Here is a 24,101-nt window from a genome sequence, read left to right as displayed (position 1 = left end):
CACACGCACTTGCCCTATATAAAATAAATATCCAAATGTTTTATCCAACAGCTCCTGTATCACCCTACTGAGAACATTCATTCCCTGCCAGTCCCTAGTGACTTAATATGGAATCAGTTTACTTTTCACTGTACTGTATTTTACAATCTGCAGAGAAAACCCACTGCCTTTCTGAAATAAATACACAATCATCATACAACGAACAGCTGGAGACTCAGCTCATCACTTGGTCAAATCAAATTAGGGTCACTTCAATAGGGCTATGTTAACTTATAAAAGCAAAAGAGATGGTTTGAATGCTTGCAAATTACCTTTCCAAGTCAGGGCTAGGGAACAGCATTCATACATTCTGCGAGTCTCCACCCCCTCTATCCCAGAAGCATACAGATTCCAGTTCTCTACCATGGGCTAGCAGCCACAGAACTGGGATCTCTCTATCAGGTGACAAGTTACTCAGTACAGGGGCCCATTTCCCTCCCAGACTCAAGAGCCCCATCTCCAAGCACAGCCTCTGGGCACTGCCAAATGTGTGCCTATAATAGCAGCATTACATCAGCATGATGTAGGGGACCCTAATAACTCAGCTACCATGCTCTGGGGTTTCACACTCTGCACTTGTGGTGGTTGGTATCCAATGGTCTCTCCTCAGTAGGGTTGTCTGAAGTGAAATAGGACTCAAAATAAATACATTAATTAGCAAAACTTCAGTTCACCAAATCTGTGGTTATCAGGTTAAGTCTGCTTGAGGGAAAGACTTCATACGAAGTAAAAGGCTGAAACAATGCAGCCTTCCTTGTCCTGGTACAGGTTTGGTTGTCTTCTCCTCCACAGCATTGCTTCAGGAATAAAGCGTCATCATCATCCACTGTAAAATAATATGCAAAGGGGGTTGAAATAATCCACCTTTTGTGAGAGCTCTGCCATACTCTCACCTGGGATGGACTATGGGGCATTGGAGATATTCTGCCTCCAGAAGAAATAGAAGCCATAATAAAGCAGAAGACTTAGAAGCCTGAACCTCCTTGTTGTTTGTGACCTGCCCTGTAAGTGGCCAGTTGAGAAGGCCTTGAGAAGAAGATACCTTTTCTAAGGCTACAGAATAAAACACACAGTGCCATGTGCAACAAAGGGGCCTGCATCTGACAGTCAGGGGATGGGCTTTACCTCAGATTCCCGGAGATAAATCCCTTTGCCATCTTGTGTTAAGTTGCGAAAGGCCTCTGCAAAAGAAGTAAATGAGGAGCATTAACTTGATAGCCAAGAGATCACCACAGCCAAGGTACTGTCTGGGCAAAAACCCCAAAGGCAGAGTTTGTAGACTATTCTCAAGTGCCTGTGAGCTTCCCTGTTCTGTCCCTGGGAGATCCCTGAAGGCTGGAACACTTGGAGCAGCTGAAAAAAGTCAGGCATGTTACTGTCTGCCCATCCACCTGTAAAACCTCAAAATGCTGGTGGTCCCAACCTTACCCACTACAATTATGAGACATGTGCTAAGTATCTACAGCATGATCTGAGTATCAGCTGTCTCATCATCAAACTGCAATCCACCAAAGCTTTCTTCTTCCTGGAAAAGGTGTATTTCAAGGCTGTCTTTTTCATGGAAAACATAGTTTTCATCTGCAATTTGCCTACCTGTTCCTACAGAAGGCAGGTGCAAATGTGCAGAGAGCTAAATCACTCTGATATGTACAGCTTGGATGTCTGTAGGAAAGGACTGGTGGGGACATAAAGAGAGCGCTTGGCTTCCTCTGTATCTCTCCCTTGCTTTAAACTGATTATTCTTGCTTTATTCAGAAATCCAGTCCTGCAATTCTGACCTTACCACTGCTAGTGGGAACAACATCAGAGGGCCATGGCTCAGCTGGCAGCCCAGCCTGCCTGGCCAGACACAGAGCGCCAGCCTCACCTCCCATGATCTCCACTCGAAGCATGAAGCAAACAAAGCTCTCAAAACTGATCTGTAAGTCAGGGTCACCATATCTGATTGCCATCAAATTACAGACTTCATTGCTGAGTGAAATGCCTACACAAAATGGGGGAGAAAAAAAGGAAAACAGAATGAGATGACACAACTGAGTGGTCTTCATCCTTTCTCCAGCAGCTTTGTTTTTCAAGCTTTTCTTTCAAATAAGATCTGTACATGAAGATATCTTCTTCAAATTTAAAAGGGTTCAGGTCTGCTCCTCTATACTTACAGTCCTTCCAGAGCTGGAAAAAAATACCAATAGACCTCTTTTGCTCATGGGATATGAGGGTAATAGCAGCAGCTGGCTTTAAGAGCAATATTCCCAAGAGGGTAGGAAAGGAGATGAAAAAGAAAATCCAGAGGAAGCTCATACAGAAAGCATCAGTCCCAATGTCAAGCAGCAGAAGCATTTGCAAGGAACAAAAACATTCCCTATTCATGGCCTGGGATTTTAGTTTGCTTTAGTAGAGGTCTGCCTGGGTTTCTCACTGTGTTTTCAGTGACTCATATGAACTGGGTGAACATGCACCAAAAAGAGGAATGATATTTAAGGTGTAAACATGCAAAGGAAGCTACAAGACTGAGCTCCAGCCCCCACACAACGCCCAGCAATAGCAACAGAGCTCGGTCCAGTATTTGGACCCATATGGATTATCTTCCATTTCTAGATGAAGCCTCAGACACTGCACTGGTGAAGTCTGGCACCAATACAGCCTCCGTGCAAGTCCCACACTTCCACATTTGGTCCTTGAGCTGTCGCTTTCAGCACAGGCAGCAATTTAACAGGAGCTAGATCTGGCTTCCTGCATCCCCACAGCCCCACATAATCTTTTAAAATTCAATTACCAAGACACAGGAAGGGATTTAAAAATTGGGTCTGAAATAGGCAGACACTTCTGTTTCAGACAACTCACAGTGTGAGACCATACTGAGAAAAGAGTGGGCAACCCGTCCCATGGCAAAATAATTTTCAGATGTGTTTACCCAGCTAAAGAAGGAAAAAGAGATAGACAAGGCCATGCAAACTATAATGTTTTCCACTCCTCCTGGGCTTTACACACAGTTATCAAGATGTTTCCCAGCCCTCTGATTTTTTTCAGCTTTCATGAGCAAGAAGATGAGTCTTGCTAAAATACTCTGTGGGCTCACCTGTCTCCTGTACAGCTGCATGCAGTTCCACAAGGTCAAGCTTTCCTGATCTGTTGGTGTCTCTCTTCTGGAAAACTTCCTGTGGGGCAAGGGAGCACTTTTAAACAAACCAAACCACCCAAAACCCAACAGATTACATTGTGAGCAGGGAGACATTGAAAGGGGGCATAGAAATTACTGTCATACCAAATAGAAAAGGAGCCTTTTCCACAGGACTCTGAATTCCTGGATACTCAGTGTGCCAGTGGCATTCAGCTTAGTGGAAGAATTAAGGTCAAAACATTTCAATTAAACATTAGAAAGCACCCATTACATATATTAAAAAATGAAAAAATAATAAAAAAAAAACCCAAACCAAACAACCCAAAAACTTGCAGGCACTCTAATATCCATGTAATTATAATATGAAGATAATGATTTCTTAGTCCAGGTGCCTGTTTATAGGCCTGATCCTCCTCCCACTAAAGTCAATGGAAACCTGGCTGCTGATTTTAGAGGCAGCAGGAATCAACCCTTTCCCAAACCAGCTCCATTCTGTCACGGTTGAATTGTTATTATGGAGGGTGAGAAGTTCAATAAGCAGGGCCATGTCCTGGTGGTAAAGAAATCATAGTAACACCCAGTATGGCCTAAAAAAACAATGCTCTGGTAAAGTATTATATGAGTCAGAAGTATCACTCATGACAAGGATACATCCAGGAGTGCCAAGATACCCTGGCAGGAATCCAGGCTGAAATTCAGGCGAAAACTCTGGAAATCTGGAGAGAGAGAGAGGAAAAAAAAAATGTTTTGGAGAGTCATTGGACATCTCCCATAAAAGTGGCCTCTCACAAAATTCCCCCTTACTTGAGAGGGCTCAGGCTCCAAAGCCTTTGTGAAACTTTACACCCACTTGAGAAGATGTATCATTTATGATGATAAAAATATGAGGCAACAGGATGGATTCTACTAGTCTCAAAAAATCCAATATGAGCTCCCTGCAGGCATGTAATAGAGAATGAAATATGGTACACTATCTCCAGCTATTAGAGAAAATGGAAGGAAAAGGACATCCAGAGCTCTAATCCCAAACAGAATTTACTGCATGACCTTGAGCAAAGTCACTTGACCTGAAGAGCTTTGGGGAACAGCACTGCAGATTAATTGAAACCCTTGTACTAAGCATCTCTCTCTCTTTCACAGATACACTGCCAGCTCTGTTAATATAATTAAAAGTACAGGCACTGCTGAAAACATGATGCTGCCTCAAAGCTTAGCATTCCTGGTTCATATATAAGTTACATGAAGAATAACAGAAATAGGCTCTAATCTCACTGCAAATCATGATTACAGGTGGTCTGTACCTTCCACAGAGTAAGGGACAGAATCATAACTCACCAATCCCTTCTCTGCAGGAAATCAAGATGCTTTAATAAGTTTCATATTGTAATTCCCTGTTTAGTAAATATGAATCAAATTCTGTGAAGATTTTAAAACTGTTGTCTTAAAATCAATAACTTATGAAAAGTAAAGAGTCCCTGTTCAATATAGTTTTCTCACAGATAAGACAATGCCTGGTAGGTCAGTTCACAAAGACACAATTATCCTTGTCCACCTTTGTAGAAAAGAGAGTAATATCAAATTCAGTTCAAGTGGAAAAGGCATCACATCAGTCTTTTGTTCATCTTCTTTGCTGCCTGTAATGGCTGGATGGAGTATTTTCTATGTTGCATATTGATTGTTACCAATGAAGAAACTGGGAAGAAAATCTGGATTCATCATTACATCTGTCATTTCATTGTCATTGTTCAGAGAAAACAGCCACTGCAATGCCTGACTGCTCTCCAGGTAGTGCTATTTCTTACCAAAGACCAAATTATGAGCTTGTGGAGTGCTCTGGGCTGCCCTCACAGAGTGGATATCACACATGAGAGAGACAAGCTCAGGGCTCACCTGGCTCTCACAAGCATGGGTTACAGGGCCACCTGTACCTCATCCTGTCCCCCAAACACAGAGCAAGGAGCAACCCTGTGCAAGGACAGCAGGGAAGAGTAAATAGAAACAGCAGCATGGGCCAGGCACATGCAAGTGAAAACAAGACCGTCCTCCACCACACACATTCCTACAGACCAGGCTTTCCACATCTTCTAGTTTGGTGCTGCTCAGACTGCTGCAGTGGCACAGGGTGAGATGTGATACAGTTTCAGAAGCAAAGCTGAGGTCAAGCTGGGTTTGGAGGCCAAGTTAAGAATCTGCATCCATGCTTGTTCTCCCCCCTCATTCTTTCAGTTGTTGAAATTCAAACTAGATTAGTTCTGCTTATAACATTTCTGCCATGTTGATTCACACCTCAGCAAATCATTTGCTCTGGAAATCTAACATGGCATCAGAAGAGTCAGTTCAGTCAGACTGAAGCCAGCTTCTCTTCCCAGAATTCAAGACATAGATACAGGAGCTGAGGCTTTTATCTGAGAGGGCTTATTTTACAGAAACATTATTTCTCAGCACTTACTTCTCCAAGATATATTATTCAAGATCCTCTGGAGCTGAACAGCATTTATTTCAGGATTCTGTGATATAAAAGAGAATTTTAGTATTTTTTTCCTAAGTATTAAATCACTTTTCTCCCTCTTTTGTTTTCCCAGCATGTCCCATCTTCATTCTCTGCTTTTCTGGCCCCACTCCAGCCACAGTGGAAATCAATAGAAAAGACTCCCTTTGAATATGACAAGATTTTGAGCCTGCAAGAGCTGCAGTGTGCCCTGGGCTGTTTTCAGGGCTCTACACAGATCAATGCAGTAGTGCAAATTTCCACTGAGTGAGGATGCAGACTGTTAACCTTTCAGCCCAGGTGCCATCTGTCCCATTAAGCACACTATCAAGAGACCTGCTTCAAACATTCCCCTTTTATCATTAACAAACAAGCAAACAAACAAAAAAAAAGGAAACTTTGGAATACTTCTCCCCAAACTTTTCAAAGCAGAGACTCCCGCTCCCCCTTGTCATACTAAAGTTTACAGATTTTCTAGAAGCTGTGACGATTGTTTGTTTGGAGGATTTTTTTAAATGTCACTCTTCAAAAAAAAAAACAAACCTGTTTTCTGATCATTGAGACATGCCAGGGTAAAGCCTTCAGAAATGGCAGTAACTGCCTCTGCCTCTGGGTGTACTTGGACATCCTGACAGCAAAGGACCAGCACTTCACAGTATGTGGCAATTTCTAGCACATCAAAGCCACGCCATCCTCAAAACCAAAATCTTAAACAATAGGCAAAAAGTGAAAGCATTCCTTGGTTTTAGCAACAGCTTTCTTCAAAATATTCCTATTAAACGTGCAAATTTGTTTTTGTGAAATTGTGTTTGTCAAATACAGGGTATGATGCTAAATAAATGCAGTGACCTCTTCTGAAAGGTTAAACATTTGCATCCCTCGCCACAGCCAGTGGGATCCCCAATGGTCAGCTCCATCCCAAATTAGGCCAGAGAAATCACTAAAAATAACCTTTCACAGTAAATATCATATTTCACCAGGAAAATTAGGGGGAAAAAATGATAGGACACCCAATATCTATTTCAGCTCTTAAAGCGGGTTAGTTGCCATCCAACTGTGATGAAATATGTATGAGACAAGGTTCAATATTTCAGGGGTGTTCTCTAATAGGTAACTTTCCCCAATGAATATAAGAATGCCCCAAAAGGTAGGATGGATCCACACAGCCCATCATTTTCTCCCCAATACAGGCAACAGGAATTAATGTTTAGGGAGAGCACATGAGCCTGATCAGCTTCTGTAGTCCATTCTGCTGTTTCCCTGTTGGAAAAGTGATCTGAGAGGGTACACCCCTGCTCAGTCCTTTAGCATTTGTTTCTGGACTTTCTGCCCATCAGTTTGCTAATATCTCTTGAGCCTCTTGATGCTGTCGCATTCACATTCAGTTCCAGGCATTGACACCCTGTTGTGCAGAGGAGTGTGCCTGTTCCAATGCTATCACACTGCTAAGCTTCACAGGCAAATCTGCTGCATGGATCATCACTGTACAGAGTCCAACCTCCTCTCCACAGCCCCTCTCTGCTCCCCACACATCCACAGACCTCCCTTGAACATGCACATGCTTTTATTTTCACAGAGCAACATAACAGCTCAGGAGGAGTTTACTCACACAAGCCATTACCTGTTCAAAATGCTTTGTGAAGAAATCCTCCCAAATCCTGCCTTCATACCTATCAACAATTTCCTTTGAATGTATAAAGAAAAAATCATTAACTTGTAGAAGAAAAATATTGTCAACCAAGTTATTAAAGATGCTTTCCCAGAATGGCATTCCATTCCCTGCCCTTTCCACCCTCTGCCCACCACTGCAATTGGAGCTACATCACTAACACAGCCCACTGTTAAGATTCCTCCCTATGTCACAGAACTTCTATTTCTTGGAGAGAAATACTCAGATAACATTTAGTGAGGAGAAACATTCCCCTCACCCCACCCCAAGCTGTGGAAAGCATGGGGCTCACTCTGTGCCAAGAAGAGAGAAGGCTCACTGTTCTTCTTTATACAGCCCAATGGAGGAGATGAAAGAAGTGAAGGCCTTTTTTATGCCAGGAGAACAGATTTTGCTTTAAATTCTCTAGCACAAGCTGCAGATGTGCATGCACTGCCACTGAGACTAGTTCTTTTGGAAATGACCTTTAGGCCATTGCATGAGAATAACACTGCTAAGGTCCCATAATGTCTTCAAAATGTTCAAGGCTTGAAAAGGACAGGAAGAATTGCAAGAATGGACCATGAGTATCCAAGAAAGCCATGAACAGGAAAGACTGCACAGCAAGTAAAATGGTGTCATTAAAAGATGTTTGCAAAAAGGGCAATTAAACCGTCTAAAGCTTTGCCTGTCCCCCATATTTGATTGCATCTGTCCCCTTGGTCCAAAGAATTCTGTCTATAAACCCAATCTGTGCTTTCAACTGCTGCAACACAAGCATTGACATTCTCACTCAGCCTCTCCCCTAGGGCAGAGCAACAGTAAAAACCCAACATTCAGAGCTGTAGATTGAACCACAGACCTCTCACTCACCTTAGAGAGGGTGAAGCTTGTGTTCCCACCCATTTCCCTGGAGATGCAAAAAAGCAGACACATTAAAGACATATCCCAGAGTTGTGTGTTTGTCTCACCACAGGTGTCATTTCCCCTTCCCCAGAGGGGGCCCCAACCTGCTCTTGCTGTGTGTTTTATTATCTGGTGTTACAGCTGCAGTAAGGCAAGGCCTCATCCATACAGGACCCCAAAAGCTGCTGGCATTTGAAGTACCAAAAGCACCATTTCTGTATAAGCAACCATCCTAGCATTGCCAGCAGGGAGTTCCTGGCAAACTAATGGAGCTACAAAGCTAAAGAGCTCTTATCCTTCTCACAGTCTCAAACATGAGCCCACTGCAAGGATTGTGTGAGCCTATCTCAGCCTTTTTTGAAAGGATAAGGCCAAAAACAGTGCTTCAACCACTGAAAATCCAATGGCAGGAGAAATCCAAGAAATCCAGAGCCAGCTTCTCTGATTGTGCTACTTTTTGTAGAATTAAGTCTTTAGACTAGAAGCACCAGACCTTCCCAGGGAATTAGGTGCTGACAGAGGGGCAGCCCCATCTCACCGAAGAACGTGCTTCCTGGAAAAGACCCGCAGGATGAACTCGGACTCTTGCTGAGGCTCCAGGGTGGATGGGACAATCACGTAGACACAAGGCTCCAGATGGAAGTCGTGAGTCACTTCCCGCTCATCAAGGAAAACCTGGTGTCTGTTCACAGGCTGATGTCGGGTGAAGAAACCTGGGGGCAGCTTTCTGTTGCTCTCCTGGTACTGTTCAGGGAAGAAAGGTAAGGGAATGGTGTTCTGCCCCAGCTGAACACATGGACAAAAGGCAAGTGGAGGATTCACAAGCAGGGCACAGCCGGCCTGCCTTCACAACTCAGCCTGATCTACAGCAGGTAACAGAGCCCAAAGGACTCAGTCTCTTCCCAGGACATGGCAGTCCTCACTATGCAGCACCCTTGTCCAATACTAATATGACAAAACTGGGCTTTCTGCAACTTAAAAAAAACCCCTTACACTTACACTACTTGTAAGGAACAGCAGCAAGAACTGGGGATGAGAAGCTGTTCCTGTCAACATGGCTTCTGCAGAAGTCTTTGCCATATGGGCCAAAATGACTGCAGGCAGGAACTGCTGTAGAGACAGCCATTCACTAGCCAAAGCACCTCTTTTCCCACAGGGACTACCTACTTTGTCCCCAGCATGTCCTTTTCACTAGAGATCTGATAGCAGAGGCTTTTTCAGAACACCTGTGATTTGAGCATACTGCACAAGTAACCTAAGCCCTTGTCCTGACTTCATGCAAGTGTCCTTGATCTGTCTGGCACTCTTTGCTCTGCAGGCCCTTTTCTGCCACAGGATGACGGATAAAGTGTTGATCCAGGCAACATGGAACTAATTTTAATGCCACTGAGTGCCCAGTACACAAGCCCAATAAATAATCCTGCTAGCTAAAACTACTGTCACCTTCTGATCTTGGCTGTTCCTCAAAACATTTAGCCATTTTACTCTGCAGCCTCATGGGAAGATGCTATTCCTCTTCCTTTGCCAGTATTTTTCTTACTAATAGAGCAATCTTTCTTATGAAGGGTTCAGGGTTACTCCTCCTGATGCCCCTTATGTTAAATTCAAAGTTTTATATTCCAGTCAATACTCTGTTGACAGCAATTCCAATACCTTAGATGCTCTCAGCTTGCCATCTCTCTGTATTGATCTTGGCAACCAATGTGAACCTGAAATTGAAGTCCTGGCTGCCACCATTCCCACTCAGGTGTGCTAGGACCACACTCAGACCCCCTGTGCCAGAAAATTTACCTGGAAGGTAACCCTGCTAGTGCCCAAGATATTTCAACTTCACTCAGGAAGGAGTGGCATCTTACCTCATGGTTACCATGCTGAGTCCACAGTAACTAGGAACACAATTGTGCTACCTAACCATATACTCAAACTCGTTCTTTGCCAGCCCAAGTTCTCATTTAAGAGGTGTACTCCCATTTCATTAGTAACAGAGTGGAAGATATCCCCTTTAAAGACAAAATGAGCTAAATATTTTCCTGTTTTAAATAGCCCTCTGAGATCAGGACCAAAATCAGGACTTACACAGGATTTAACTTCCATGGCCCTTTCTTAGCCTCAAAGGCTCTTGGATAAAGAAAATGCTAGAAAGACCTGCAGAAATGACCTGAAGAAGCTGAAAACATTGTACCATCAGACAGCCAAGAACCCGAGCTCCCTGGGAGATCTTTTCCTTGCACGGGGCACAGGCTCTTTTCCCACCTCATGCCAAGGCTGGAAGGCAGCAGAAAGGCAGCTCTGACTCCCACAACACAGCCAAGAATTGGGGCACCATCCCACAACTGCAGCAGGGATGAAGTGCTCATCAGGTAAAGGTTGATGTTACTTCTAATACCTTTGAAGACCCAGAACAGGAGCTGAACAACTAATGCCCCCTCTCAAGGCAAATAAGCTCTCCTGATATGGCTGCTTTTCAGTAGAGTCAGAGGATAGTTCTGCATTAGTAGTGCCTTGCTGTGGTGCCTCACTGAATTCAAATACTGTCATTCACTGTCAGCCAAAGAACAAAGGCAAACACACCACACATTCAGCATTGTCTTAACAGCTGCACCAGCCCAGGTCCTCCAGACAACAGCCAGCAGTGGTGATAGGGGACTCACCTGTAGGCCAACCTGCAGGAAGAAGAGAAACAGAGCACAGGTCAGTCAGGACCTCTGTGTCTCACAAAACACAGCCAAGTCATTCCTGGGAAGCAAAGCAGCTACACATACATCTGTACGGGGTCTTTGCCTTCAGAAACCTGAGTCCCTCCACCCAAAAGCCCTTCCCCACAGTCACCTCTCCATAACTGTACAAGCTCACAGAGCAACAAGACCTGTGGCTCTGTTCAAGGGAGAAGAGTGGCTCTCCAGGTACTCAGATAAGCAGAGAACTGAAGGTAGGAAACTCTCACTCCTAGTGATATCCATTTACCTCTGGACACACAGGGAGCTAGCAGTATGCACACACGAGCAGCTGCCACATCATAGTAGGAATACGTTTTAGGCACAATTTTACCATGGTTGGAAATAACCTGAGGGCAGAGCTCTTCTTGCCCCAAAGTAAGGGGACTCCTGGCACCCTCTTCCAGCTATTGCACATAACTTCAGAGGCAGCAAAATAAATCACCTCTGCAGAGTGACCCACAGCATGCTGGAGAGGCAGCAAGGGGGGCACAGAGTCCAAAGGAGCCTAGCCCTGATGTGTGGGGAGACTGGGCACAGGCATGAGGAAAGAGCAGAAATCACCCTGCACACAACAAAAACTCTTGGCCTGCAGAGCACTACAATCTACAGGCTCTGGAAGTACTTCTGTTTGGTGAGAGCAAGAAAATCATAGCAATTCTTTGCACCTTATAGAGTAAAAATCCAATGAAAAGGTGAGGGGCTCGGTTCCGGTGTTTGGTGCTGTGTTTCTGCATGAGGGATATAACCACATTGCACGTACTTGGGCTTTTCTTACTGTCTTCAACTGGCAACACATTCAGCCAGTACTGAGGGTTCATCCAAAAGTTGCCTAAGTAAAAGAAGAAAAACATTCTGATGTCATTTTTCCATCACAAAATTGATTGCCAGCTGCTCACATGATGCCTGGCATTGGACTGAATATATCACACGTTGTCTGGATATCCAGACCCCACAAGAATTTTTAAGGTGCAGTTTACACATACAGCAGTGCCATTACTATTTAAGACAGGAGAAAGACCCAGGAACAAGGAATTATACTTCTGCTTACATACAGCTAAGAGCTCATTTTGTTTATAAATGTATCACTATTCATCTCTCACCCCTGGTGTATGGGCTAGCTGACTTTAGACTCCACCTTCTCTGCTTCCAGAAGACCTGAGCCTCTGACTGTTTAATTCATTTTACTTAAAACACATTCCCTGGAGGTGCTGAGGATGCAAATTTTAACAGACAAGTTTAATGCCCTAGAGCAGATCGGTGCTGGCAATTGATTCTGGGATCCAAAAGCTTATTTCATGCTATAATCAGCCCACTGCCCTATGTTTGCAAGCAGTGCATCTTCTGTGATAGCAGAAGCCAGTCAAAGTCTTTCAGCTGCTTATTTCTCATGTTTGTGCAGAGGCTTAAACAGGAAGCACATGTTTCTGTTATCAATTTTATGTTAAGAGGTTATAAGGAGCTGTTAACTGAGTGAGCAGAGCATCTAAAGTCAGAGTTATGCAAAAGAGCACCCCTCACCATTACAGAATCCCAGACTTCCTCCTGCTGTACTTCCTTTAACCCATCTCCCACTCTTCAAGGAGTACATCCACTTTTTCCCATCTTCCTGGCTCATCAGGTCTGGAGTTAATTTACAGATCACCAGATCTACAAAATGAATCTTAAAATCTCGCAGAGACATCCTGGGAAAAGAGTGCCAAGAGACATCTTGTCAGCAGTTTAGTTTAGTCCATATGGCTCATAAAATGAAAAGAAAAGGGAGCAGGGAACTTCGAAGCCACACCATTCTGTGTTACATATGGTAATGCTCATATTTTATTAGGCAGTAAAGAAGAGAGCGTCTGCTTCCACAGCAGCATCTAGGAGTAGCTAATGCACGACTAAAACTTCAGCAAAGGATAGCAGAACAGAGAATAAAATAATCTTGCCAGCAAAGAGAGTGCAGTGGAATGACAAGGGCGGCAACATTGCCACCTCGTGGCAAAAGCTGTGGAGAAACCGCAGGCAAACAGGCATACAAGAGCTTCCCGAAGCTAAAAAAAAAAAAAAAAAAAAAAAAAAAAAAAAAAAAAAAAAAAGTAGGACAGAAGCTCCTGGGGCTGCCCTTTATCTCCAATATCTCTAATAGTCCCAAGAGACCTAGCAATATCCTGTTTCTCCCTCACTCCTGCAATGAAGAACAGTGCATCCCATGTCTGCACAGCCACTGCTTCTCACAGGATCAAGCTGAGAGGAGCACAGGCTGCTATAAAGCTCATCACCTACACCTTGGCCTAAGTGGCAATGCGCTGCTTCAGTCCCGAGTGCAGCCCCAGGGCTACTGCCAGAGAGGGGAGAAGCAAGACTGTGCCATTACCAGAATTCTCCATCCTCCTTCTTTTTCCTCAGCAGAATCTTCTCCTTCGGGCTCAGCAGCTCCCACTTGTAAGAGCTAAGGGGAAAAACATGAGGTGAGTAACCAAATGTGGCCACAGATTCAAGGCAGAGGACGTAACCTTCCTCTATAAAAGGAGCCCAAATCCCTGTTTCGACACATCTCCATGCTTATCCCCCACTATGCCTTCAGCCACACAAGACTCCCCATGACCACCCTGGGTCCCATGAGATGTAGGTACACAGCTCCAGTTTTTGCCAGCAGAAGCCAGAAATGTTCTGTTTCCGTCAGTCAGTCCCTTCACTTGAACAAACAGCTTCCAAGTACTTAAAATATAAAAATCTAGACCTGCTTTGTTGGTTAATTTTCTGTCAAAGGAGACATAATAGGAAGAGTGTTTGGCATAATGAATGAATGACTAGGACAGCACAAGAGGCAGCTGGGAGTCGTTTCAAAGGCAGGCCTGCAGTATGTTGCTCATTATGCTCTTCAACAGAACAGCTGGTGTGTTGTCATTATGTGACAGACACGCATCAGAGAAGTTACTGCTCTGCAGACAAGGTGAAAGCCATTCACATTCCCAATGACCTCTGTACTCTTCCCTCCTTCCTATGCCCCGAGCCCCAGCAAACAGCCTGTGCAGAGAATGAAGTGAAGCTTGGAAGCAAGAAACATGCTCCACTTTGAAGAGGAATAGGACACAAGTTTACAGTTGCCCATGGTCTAGAATGAAAACCACTGTCTTTCATGGGTCCCAAATAAAAAAATATAAAAATCAGGTAGATGCAAATATAGAGCCCATTTACCTCACTAATTGCTTCCTCTGATCTCATGCTCAACTGTATTTCCCTGAGCAGCCAGGACAGAGGACTCCTTCCTACTTACCCAATTCCAACACCTTGCAGCCTGTGGAAGATTTTTCCTGAGCCCTCCCATGATAGATGACTGTGTCATTTAATGGTTTTTTAAAGCCTCCTGCACAGCTATCTGTCCCTTTGCATGTTCTCTACATCACAGCAAGGTGGTCAGCATCTCATGCTCATATTATGTTTACTCTGGCATTTAGTGAAAGAAAAAGTAGAACTGATCTGATTGAGGCTGCATATGTGAAGCAAGGCCAGGTACAGCAGCACTGTCTGTTGGACATAAATCTATGGAGTCATTGCTTTGACACCAGAAGGTCTGTGCAAGCAACAGTTACCTTACTGCTGCCCTCAACATTAATTCATGCCTGAAGATGGCAGCATCTTTCCTCCAAGAAACCTTTCTGCCACTCAGTGTCACACCTTTCCTTTTTTAAACTCACCTGTCACTCCAGTCCCCTTTCCATTCAATTTTTCCCCATGGATTTCTCAGTCTCACTAAGTTTTCTGGTCCATATTGACAGGTCACCTGCAGAAAATAGTAACACTGTGCTTACCAAAGTCTCAGCAGTTCTCATCTGGTTTATATCATTGTACTACGTCAGATACTAACAACGATTTTGCTTGTTCTCATAGATGCCAGCAAGTGTGATGATAAAAATCTTTGAACATGCAACTCTAAATGCCAGCAACAAAGAGATTAAGGTGCTTCTAAACTGAAACCAGAGACATGACAGATTCCTAACCTAAAGGCTTGACTGTACATTCCTCTTCCTTTCCAACATGTGCTCATTTTGTATTCAAGTGAAAGCCAAGCCCTACCCCAGTGCAACCCTCCTGGGTGACCACACAGACTAATGCCTCCTGAACTGGGGTGCCATGGTGGGAGGAGAGGGAGCCAGGCCAGTCAGGGACTTTGTTGGCAGCACACAGCAGAACAGCTGACTTCACACTGTTTCCACATGCTTGGTCAGTCCCTTTGGACTGCCTGGCTCTTCATCTCCTCAGAGGAGCCAGACTGACAGACACATTGTCGAAAAACTCCACACATAAACTCCTCCTGCTCCTCCTGTGGGAGACACAGATGTGCCTCATCCAGCTCATCTCTTCTGCCATTCCTAGTATCTCTTGCTATAGGTACTGAACATGTTTTCACCAAAATGTTGAAAGCTCTACACAGTCTTTGCCATCCTTGTCAACCTCCTCTTGAAGCTGGACAAGACAGTCATCCACAAACTCAGGAGGAAAAAGCTCTTACTCTTTGGGACATATTATTTCGAGTCCGTTACATCTAGACAAATATCCTAAGGGGACTCCCAGCAATTGTTCTGCAGATTAGTGGGGTCCCCGTGCACTGTCTGCACAGGAGCACAATTCAGTTCCCCTACTCCACCCCTGACTCACATTTCTATCTGCAGTTTTTCACATTTTGGCCTTTACATCCATACTTCTCTATGGCCTCTCCACTGGCTTTAGAGGAAGGCTTCTTATCCCAAGTAAAAAGCACGTCCCCAGGTTTCAGCATATCCTCCCAACAGTCCCAAAGGCCAGTCCTTTCATTCTTAACAGCTAAGATGCATTTCTAGGCAACAGTCTAAGCAGAGCCCTGTGAATCATTCCCACCCTTAGAGATACACTGATCTATAATTATTGTCCTTCACATCAAGGCCTTAAAATTCAAATGGACACACTTAAAATGTGAATCTTAACAAAGCCCACAGTCTCTTTTAGCCTTAGACTACAAAAAGAGTATTGGAGAGGAGATGTTATAGTCACTCTGGTCAATGGTTGAACCTATGAATGCAATAAAAATTGCTAATATCCCAATTCCAGGTCCCAACCTGGACCCAGGACATTTGGACTGGACTTACCTTTCTAATACCAGTTACTGTGTAGGCATGGCCAGCAACAAGCCCATTCTTCAGGACCTTTGTTGTCTGCATACAAGAAAAAGAAACAGAAGGAAAATAAACCTTTTATTCTATCACTACTTATATAGCAATACTAGAGACCTGTACTCCTATAAGCAATGGCTTTCAAAGCAAATGAAGAACTGAAAATGAAATAAATAAATAAATTGAACCTCCTAAGAGCCAGGTTTTGCAGTATGCTTGGAATTGGATGGTTAATTGTTAATGGCCCTTCCTAAATTGTGGATCTTCAGCTAGAGACCATCTCACTTAAAGGAAGTCCAGGAAGTTAGGTTTTGATTTTCAGAAAAGTAGAGTTTCCCAACAGCTGAGATGGTGGCATAAAGCTTGGAAGCCAAGACTTTAATTCATGTTCTGAATGACCCAGCTCTCTACCTTAGCTATAACTTTATTCCATGTGTGCCTCTACCTCATTGCACCATCTGTAAAAATGGAAAATTTATTTAATAAAAATGGGAAAATGCAGTAGGTCTCTATTTAATAGGGGTTTTTTTGATAGATAAACCAGTTTCTAAACATAACAATAGGGAGCTGAGAGCATCAGGAAATCAATCCATGAGCAAATCAATCCATCAATCCACGACTTTATAGAAATCCAGGTGAAGCAGCTTTGATACATTTTTGAGTCACAATAAACCAGCTGAACAGAGGGAAATGGGTCTGGAAAGGTTTTCAGCTGTAAAACCATTTGATGTCACTCCAATCCTCACCCCTAAGTGTGTCTGACAGCCCATGAGAGATCTGCTGTAGGTGGCTCTTGTCAGGATATCCCACAGATCAGGAGGAGCTTCTGCAAGCTTGATCCTCGTATTGACACCCCCTGTAAAATCCACCAAGGCTTCTGAAACCTGCCCAATCTGCAGATCTTCATAGGAGCCATAGAGTCTAGGAAAAAAAGACATCAATATATTCTCTGGGTTATAGTCACAGATGACAGGTTGAGAACAGCTTGCCAATGAAAACATAAAAAAAAAGTGTGCAAAAAGCCAAAGGCTGTAACTCATGTTTAATTTTAAGGGAATTTTTGGCATTTGGGAAGAGGATAATCTACAAAATTGCCTCCAAGACTGACCATAGTCTGAAAAGGACTCTTCACTTGCTGTCATCCATGACTGCACTGCAATGAGAACACGTCCATCACAACTCTTTGATAACTCTGCCTTAGAGAATGCTGTCTGAATTTACTACCAGGCACTGTGCTGTATCTAAGATATAGTGCCTTGAGAGACACTGTCTTGAGAGTTCAGTCTCCAATCTGATCTTTTTTTATCACTCCAGTGCAACTTGGCCCAGTCTTTTCATTCTAATGCTAACACTAAATGAAAATAACTGAACATTCTCACCTTTGCGTGATCTTTCTCTCAGTGTTAACTAGAGTATTTTTCTCTGCTCTGCAAAGATTATTTCAGCCAAATATTAACAAACTCCATCAGTTAGGCCTTGCTGCTTTCTTCTTTGTGCTGATACTACTACTGTAGACAAAACACCCTGGAGAGAAGCCACTGTTCTCACTCTGCGATATGACTCGCCACATGCCTCAGCTTTGGGGACCTGAGAGCAAAAACATCTACCAAAACAAAGCTCAGTGCTTCAGCAGACCTGCGAAATGAAAATCCTTGGAGGTTTCTCACACTGATAATACATTAAAGGAGGCTTTGGAAATCATTCACATTTGAAAATATATATCTGTGGTGTCCCACTCCTCTGTGGTATTTATGAGGAAGGCATCAGCCTCAGCCAATACACTGCAAACAATGATAACACTCAGAGGACAATCCCCCACAACAGGGCTGTTTTTACACCTAAACCCTTGGATTTAAACTCAAGGGCCTGGTTTGATAACAGATACTGCAATGGCAGCTTTTATGTGTAATAATAGAAGGATGAGAGCCATCGACTACACTCCAAATGTAGCAAGGCCTAGGAGATGCATTTATAAACAAGAACAAACTGCGTAGGCACCAAGCAACATATTTCGGAGAGACTATTTGCATAACTTGAAATGAGTCACTTACTTAGCATATGCCTTCTCCAGAAGGGCTCCCCAAAACACGTTCTTATCCACCGAGGAAACAAAGAGCAGCTCCCCCGCCTCATTCACCGGCAGGCGATCATCAACCACCACGTCAACCCATTCCCCGAAGTGCCAGAACTGTCAGGAGAAAGGAATGAGCTGATGTTTCCCTTTGAGAGGGGACCTCCCCTTGGAAAAACAGGAAAGGCAAGATAGCCTAGCTGTGGGCACAGAACAAGCTGCTGTGGGTCAGTGGGACTTGCTGACTCACACACAGAACCAGCTGCTCAGCCCCACCCGGCCAGAGGAGAAAACAAAGCATGTATCAGGTGTAAAAGGAGTAAGAGGGGAAATTAGCCACAGGTAGATTTCTGGGGAATTCCTAACTGCAGACTTGTACCAAGAAGTGGGCAAAGGCGTGGAAGATTGGACCTGATGTGCTCAGGTCCTGCTGACTGCTGCCACTCTTGAAAAAGAGTTTTTTCTGTGTTAAAATATGGGTAGGACACAGCTGGAGAGAGCAGCCAAGCAGAGGTGTTTCCTCAGTGGCTTGTATTTGATTCACTGCCTGCACTATTTGGTGGGAGGAGTGATGGGCTCCTCTCCAGACTGGGATACCCTCTGGCCACTTGCCCCTGGCCAAAGGGAACCACGTATAAATTATCTCAGGGTGTGACACAGAACACAGCAGAGGATATCTGAGGATCTCCTGCAATCTAGGGGAGCAGCTGTACCCGGAAGTGGAAAATGCCCGCGTATTTCCTCTCAAAGCTCTGGTTTTGTGGCACAACTGCAGCCAAGATGTCCTGGTGGAACGTCAGGGCTTCCAGGGCCGCCAGGAACCAGCAGTTCTCTGTGCCAAGACAAACGGACACATGCAGTTGGCTGAAAAGTCAGAGCTCTCAGCCAAGTTTAGCAACACCACAAAGATCCCAGTAGAAGAGCTGTTGTGCTTATGTCTTTACAACTATAACAAATCATACGTACAAAATTAGATGATCCAGACATGTTCTTTACTTAACCATGATTGGTTTATAATTGTTCTCTCATGATCTTTTCATTTGGGTACTGTTTGTTTAAATAAGAAATTTAGCAAGCAATAACTGTCAATGGAAACATTCTGTGTTTTACTGACATTGTGTGGGGGTTTTTTCTGTTCTCTATAAAGGCACACCATTAAAAAAAACTTTTCCACTTTTCTTTGAGAACATTCTCTTTTCAGAAAAGAAAATAATTTCCACTGGATCTCACATGCAAGACTGTACTCAGCAAACTTTGGTTTTAAGGACATAAAGCACTTAAAAACTAATTTAGTCCCACCTCTACCTGTTTTTCAGATGGTAATATAGTCTTTTATTTTAGGCAACACGGGCATAAAATTACTTTTCTAACTGTAAAGCTGAGAAGAGAAAACACTCACACTGAGCATTAGGTACAAATATGAAGTCCTTCTGTGGTCTCTGTTCAATTGTCAAGCAGCAACACCACAGAGCAGTAAGAGCTAGGATCACTTCCTATTAGTATGGGCAGAAACAACACACAGTGGTGATTTCAGCTTGTGGAGATGCCTCTTATGCCTCAAATCCCACCTCTAAGCTGGCCAGCTTATTTACTGAGCCTATGCCAGTAAATGATTGCTTCATCCACACCATATCAAGTGGAGAGAGGAGATGGATACCTTCTATTACTATGCCAAGTTTTATACATTCAAACTTCCATGCAAAATGCCATTATGTGTAAGAATACTTAGATATTTATACAAAGGAGTTTCCTTACCCACCAGTCCTTGGCAGAGATCAAGCTGCTTTCTGTTTGCAGCATAAAATACGGGACTTTTGTGCAAAGCCTGGGAAGCATAAAATGAAAAAAAAAAAAAAAAAAAAAAAAAAAAAAAAAAAAAAAAAAAAAAAAGAAGGAGAGAGTTAAGCCAGTAACATGAGCTGATTTAGCTTGAAAGTTAAAGCTTTTAAAAAACTGAGAGTCCTTTGTCCCAGCAGACATTGTTCTGGCTCGGTATAAATCTACTGTTATGTGCTCTGGCTAACCTGACACCAACCTGGGCACACATTTGTGCTTGGTCTACATTTAATTTGGTCTCCAGCACAAGTCACAGGTGCTCAGATGCATCACCATGGCTTTCCATGGACACCATGCTGCAAAGACAACCCTTCAGACCTGCCAGTTCCACTCCCCCACACAAGTGCCAGCCAAAAGAGGTTATGAGGGCAGAGCATAACTCTTCAAACTTTCACCCAACCTGGCTGACATCTCCACAGCTTGACTGACAATTGAGCTACAGACTGATGGCTGCTACAGAATTCTTGTTGCTGTGACAAGAATAGGTTTGTACAGAGAGAAGTAATGTGGTGATTTTTTTCCCTTCACAAGTGCCTCTGGTGTTAAATTAATAACCTAAGTGTCAAAATTACATTTCACTCGAATGACCCAGAAATTGCTCAAGCTAAGTTTCACACTGTTGGCTTCCCCTGCAGGCAGTAGCAAAGAAACAGCAAAACCTGAGAAGACAGTCACAGTAATTAGACACCAAGCCCTGCCCTTGGTGAGTTTGGGTGTTCAGTTTGCAGGCCATCAGTCATAGATGCAGCAAGCTACAAGCCTGCAGGCTGAATGGCAGAATCTCAGCATCTCCTCTGCAGCAGAGGGACTGAAGGATGCACAGCATCCAATCTCAGAGAGTCTTTGCTCAGAAAGTTTGGCAGTTTTAGAATCACAGAATATGCTGAGTTGGAAGGGACCCATCAGGATCATCAAGTCCAACTCCTGCACCTACACGGGACACCCCAACAATCATAGCAGAACAACAGAATACTCCACTGAAAGCAGAGGAGGTTTCAAGTCTATTCCAATAACTGAGGGGTGGAGAGACACTTGAAGGGCTTTGCAGAGGCCAGGACTCATGCTGACCTTTTTGCTTTTTGCAGAAACTCAACCCTTCTGGGAAATTGTTTAAATCTCACAAAATATGACAATTTTTGTCAAATTGCCACACTCTTACAATATGACAGCTAGAAAATAACTTAGCTGGGAGATGCTATCTGATATTACCTGGCAGAATTCCCTACAGACAAAGGAATTCTGAAGTTCTCACATAATTCTGTACATTGCTTTCAGGAGGATCTGATTGTCAATACTCTCTGCTCAGTGGCTCAGTAAGGGCAGAACTGGCTTTGCTAGTAACAGGCCTTATCTAACTGTGCCAGGCCCCTGTCCTGGCCTCCCACACTTGTTATCTACCCTTTTGTTAGGAGAACATGCTCTGTGATCACCCCTTGCACCTGGGTGTCTGTCTCTTGTTGTGATGTTCAGTTTAAGCCTGGAATTCCAGCAAAAGCCTTGGAAATGTGAGCACAAGTAGAAAACAAAGGCCCCAAAACTAAAAACAACTCACAGACTGATGCTCAGTTCCTGGTAATGATAGAAGCTCAGCCTTGAGAGCTGGGGAAAGATTATTCCAAGTACAATAGACCAAACAGTTAAGCAGGGAAAAAAACCCCAAAAACAACAAAACAGCCCAACAAGAGGATAAGGCACCTGCCCTGTCTGGGAAAGTAGCAACTTCCAGCATCATAACAGCATGAGGTCTATGGGAGAGGGGGGGGTCACAGCTAAGAACTGTCTATAAACTCAGAAATCTTCTAAAAGGTCATGATCTTGAACTCTGGGGAGAAGGCTCTCACCTGTCACCACAGAATCACAGTGCGATCACTGTAGCTGTGAGCTCCAAGAAAACCAACTCTCCCTGCTTCCTTCACCTCCCCCCCCTGCCTGCTCCAAGTGTAACTGGATATAAACTGATCAAGGCTGGTTATGATTTTAGGCAACAAATGCTTCAAAGGCAATTATGAGACTCCGTGTACCTCAGCTTCCAAAACAACACCTGATGGAATAAATGTAATCCCCGGAGACATTAAAGCACACCTAAATTAAAGTCTAAGATTTGTGTGCTCAATGCTAAAACTATTTGCTGGCTATTACCTGCAATCATCCTCTTACACACAGTACTGACTGAAAGTCACTTACGTGTGGCCTCTTCCACTGTAAATTTTGGGGCAGTTTCTTTAGCAGTGCTCCTGTTCCAATGGAGCTGATGTGAGCAGGGAAGGTGTCGTCTGTGAACAAGCGCTTGTTCCTCAGGCACGACTCCAGCAAAGCCTGGTAGTTCTGCTGGACAGGAGGGGTATGTCTTTGAAAGATACTCCTGCCTAAAGGCTCAGGTGACTTCTTTTTTTTCAAGCACAGCAGGAAAGGCATGCTGATGTCTCCAATAACACCAGGAATTTTTTTTTTCCTCTGAGGATTCTGGAGGGATCTCACACTGCACAATTCTGCCAGAAACTCTTGGTTTTCTCAGACAAGGTGTGTCTTTTCAGAAGAATTCCTGATAAGTATATAAAGTAAAATAAGTATAAAATAAATATAAAATTAAATAAGCATAAAAAGTAAATTTAATCCTCGCTTTTAAAATTTTCTTCTTAGTCAGCAGGGGTGGGTAGGAACAGTGGCATACCCAGGAGAAATGGGGGCTCACCCAATTCTTACTGAGCACTTATCACTGCATTTTCAAGGCTTTAATATACTGTAGATCTGAGCAAAATCCAAACAAGTGACCCCACTGACTTTTACTACAGCTTTGAAGCCATGCACATGGCTATTCTATGTCTCTCTCTGGATTATTTTAGGCTCTCCAGGATATTTTCATAACGTGTTGCAACATGAATGACAGTCTTTATTCAATCACATTGTAGCATGAAATTATTTCCCCTCCCAAATTAAAAAAAAGGCAGCAAGATAAACCAAAGGCTAACAGAAAAATGGAATACATTAGGTTTTAGAAAGCCATGACCCACACTCCTATGATAGTTATTTTCCCCTTTTTGCCTCATTTTGGAGAATGATATGATCTTCCCCAAGAGTTCACATTCCATCTTGCTGAACACCATAGATTCACACATGAAATTCAAGCTGAGGTATTTTTTTCCTTGTAACATTCAAGACAGATGTTTCTCATCCCCCCCACTAATAACACCGAAGAGTAATGTCCTAGGCCTTTTTTTAATATCAGCAGCTATGTTAAACATTTGCACCACCCCTTGCTGGGAGAAATCATGACTAAAATCTCAGTAGACAAATCACTTTCATCAGTGCTAACAAGGTGATCACAATCAGTTAGTACAGTGTGGACTGAAAAAATTAACTGGGATGCAAAGTTTCAGAACTGGTTCACATGCCATAATGATACAGTATTTGGAAGACTCAAAATCCCTGCCCCAGGCACCCAAGGACACTGGTCTCAGTAAGGCACCAGCTGATTGTTACTCCCATCGAAGCTGAAGGTCAGCAGCAGCTCCTGTGAGAAAACTAACAACTACAGATTGTACTGTTCAACCACACAGAGCCCTCATTTGTTATAAACCCACTCTACAAGTGATCTACAAAGCTTGACCCTCAAGGGCAACCAAGAGAAAAATCTTCAAAAGATAATGCTGGAAATGAAAATCCAATTTTCATTTGTTGTACAGTAGACATTTCAGAGCTGAAAAAGAATTTGAGTGCCTAACAACTTGCTTACTTTTTCTCCAAATGAAAAATGCTGTCTCTCCCTCCAAACTTTCCCTTTTTACAGCCACTGGCCTTCATGGCTGCAACAACATGAGCAACAGAGATAGATTTAAGAGAAAAACAAAGGAAGAAAACAGCCTGGAGACCAGCTGCACTTTACATAGGCAGACAAAACATATATGAAGAGGAATTTCTCATTCTGCTGCTCCCCAGGAAAAGAAGTGGAGAGCAATTGGCACACTTTGAGTTACAGTGAAGAACAAATATTTGAGACTTGGTTTTTGGGTGTGCAGAGTATTCACAGTGCCTGATAAAATCATTTTAACTTTCCACCAGTTCTCACTTCACTCTGGCATTTATATGAAAAAGAACCGAATTTTATACACAGGTCTTGAAACCAAAAGATAGCATGAAAAACCCAAT

General features: G+C 43.4%; 1 protein-coding gene across 1 annotated transcript; it reads right to left on the bottom strand.

Moving 5' to 3' along the window:
- Nucleotides 1-549: 549 nt before the first annotated feature.
- Nucleotides 550-22,388, bottom strand: LOC310907782 (calpain-14-like). The gene is made up of 20 exons (XM_083858258.1): nucleotides 22,140-22,388; nucleotides 19,875-19,944; nucleotides 18,833-18,951; nucleotides 18,100-18,236; nucleotides 16,795-16,969; nucleotides 16,025-16,090; nucleotides 14,597-14,682; nucleotides 13,273-13,347; nucleotides 12,435-12,598; nucleotides 11,582-11,745; nucleotides 8,738-8,976; nucleotides 8,167-8,203; nucleotides 7,267-7,329; nucleotides 5,607-5,664; nucleotides 3,809-3,873; nucleotides 3,302-3,370; nucleotides 3,116-3,194; nucleotides 1,907-2,023; nucleotides 1,165-1,220; nucleotides 550-865 (listed from the first exon to the last, which is right to left on the bottom strand). Exons 1-20 carry the CDS (start codon nucleotides 22,368-22,370, stop codon nucleotides 839-841), a joined length of 2,097 nt encoding a protein of 698 aa, XP_083714384.1. The 5' UTR covers nucleotides 22,371-22,388; the 3' UTR covers nucleotides 550-838.
- Between the last annotated feature and the right edge of the window lie 1,713 nt (nucleotides 22,389-24,101).

Source organism: Zosterops lateralis (genome assembly GCF_965231275.1).
Source record: "Zosterops lateralis genome assembly, chromosome: 3".
Classification (NCBI taxonomy): domain Eukaryota; kingdom Metazoa; phylum Chordata; class Aves; order Passeriformes; family Zosteropidae; genus Zosterops; species Zosterops lateralis.
The sequence above is the reverse complement of the archived record's forward strand: the minus strand, read 5'-3'. Positions and strand labels throughout refer to the sequence as shown.

Coding starts and splice junctions, on each gene's coding strand:
- LOC310907782 (XM_083858258.1), bottom strand. CDS start 22,370: ATGCCTTTCCTGCTGTGCTTGAAAAAAAAGAAGTCACCTGAGCCTTTA. Junction 8,977..11,581: donor TTGGATTTTTACTCTATAAG/GTGCAAAGAATT, acceptor CAGCTGGGGCAG/AACACCATTCCCTTACCTTT. Junction 2,024..3,115: donor TGCAGCTGTACAGGAGACAG/GTGAGCCCACAG, acceptor CATTTTGTGTAG/GCATTTCACTCAGCAATGAA.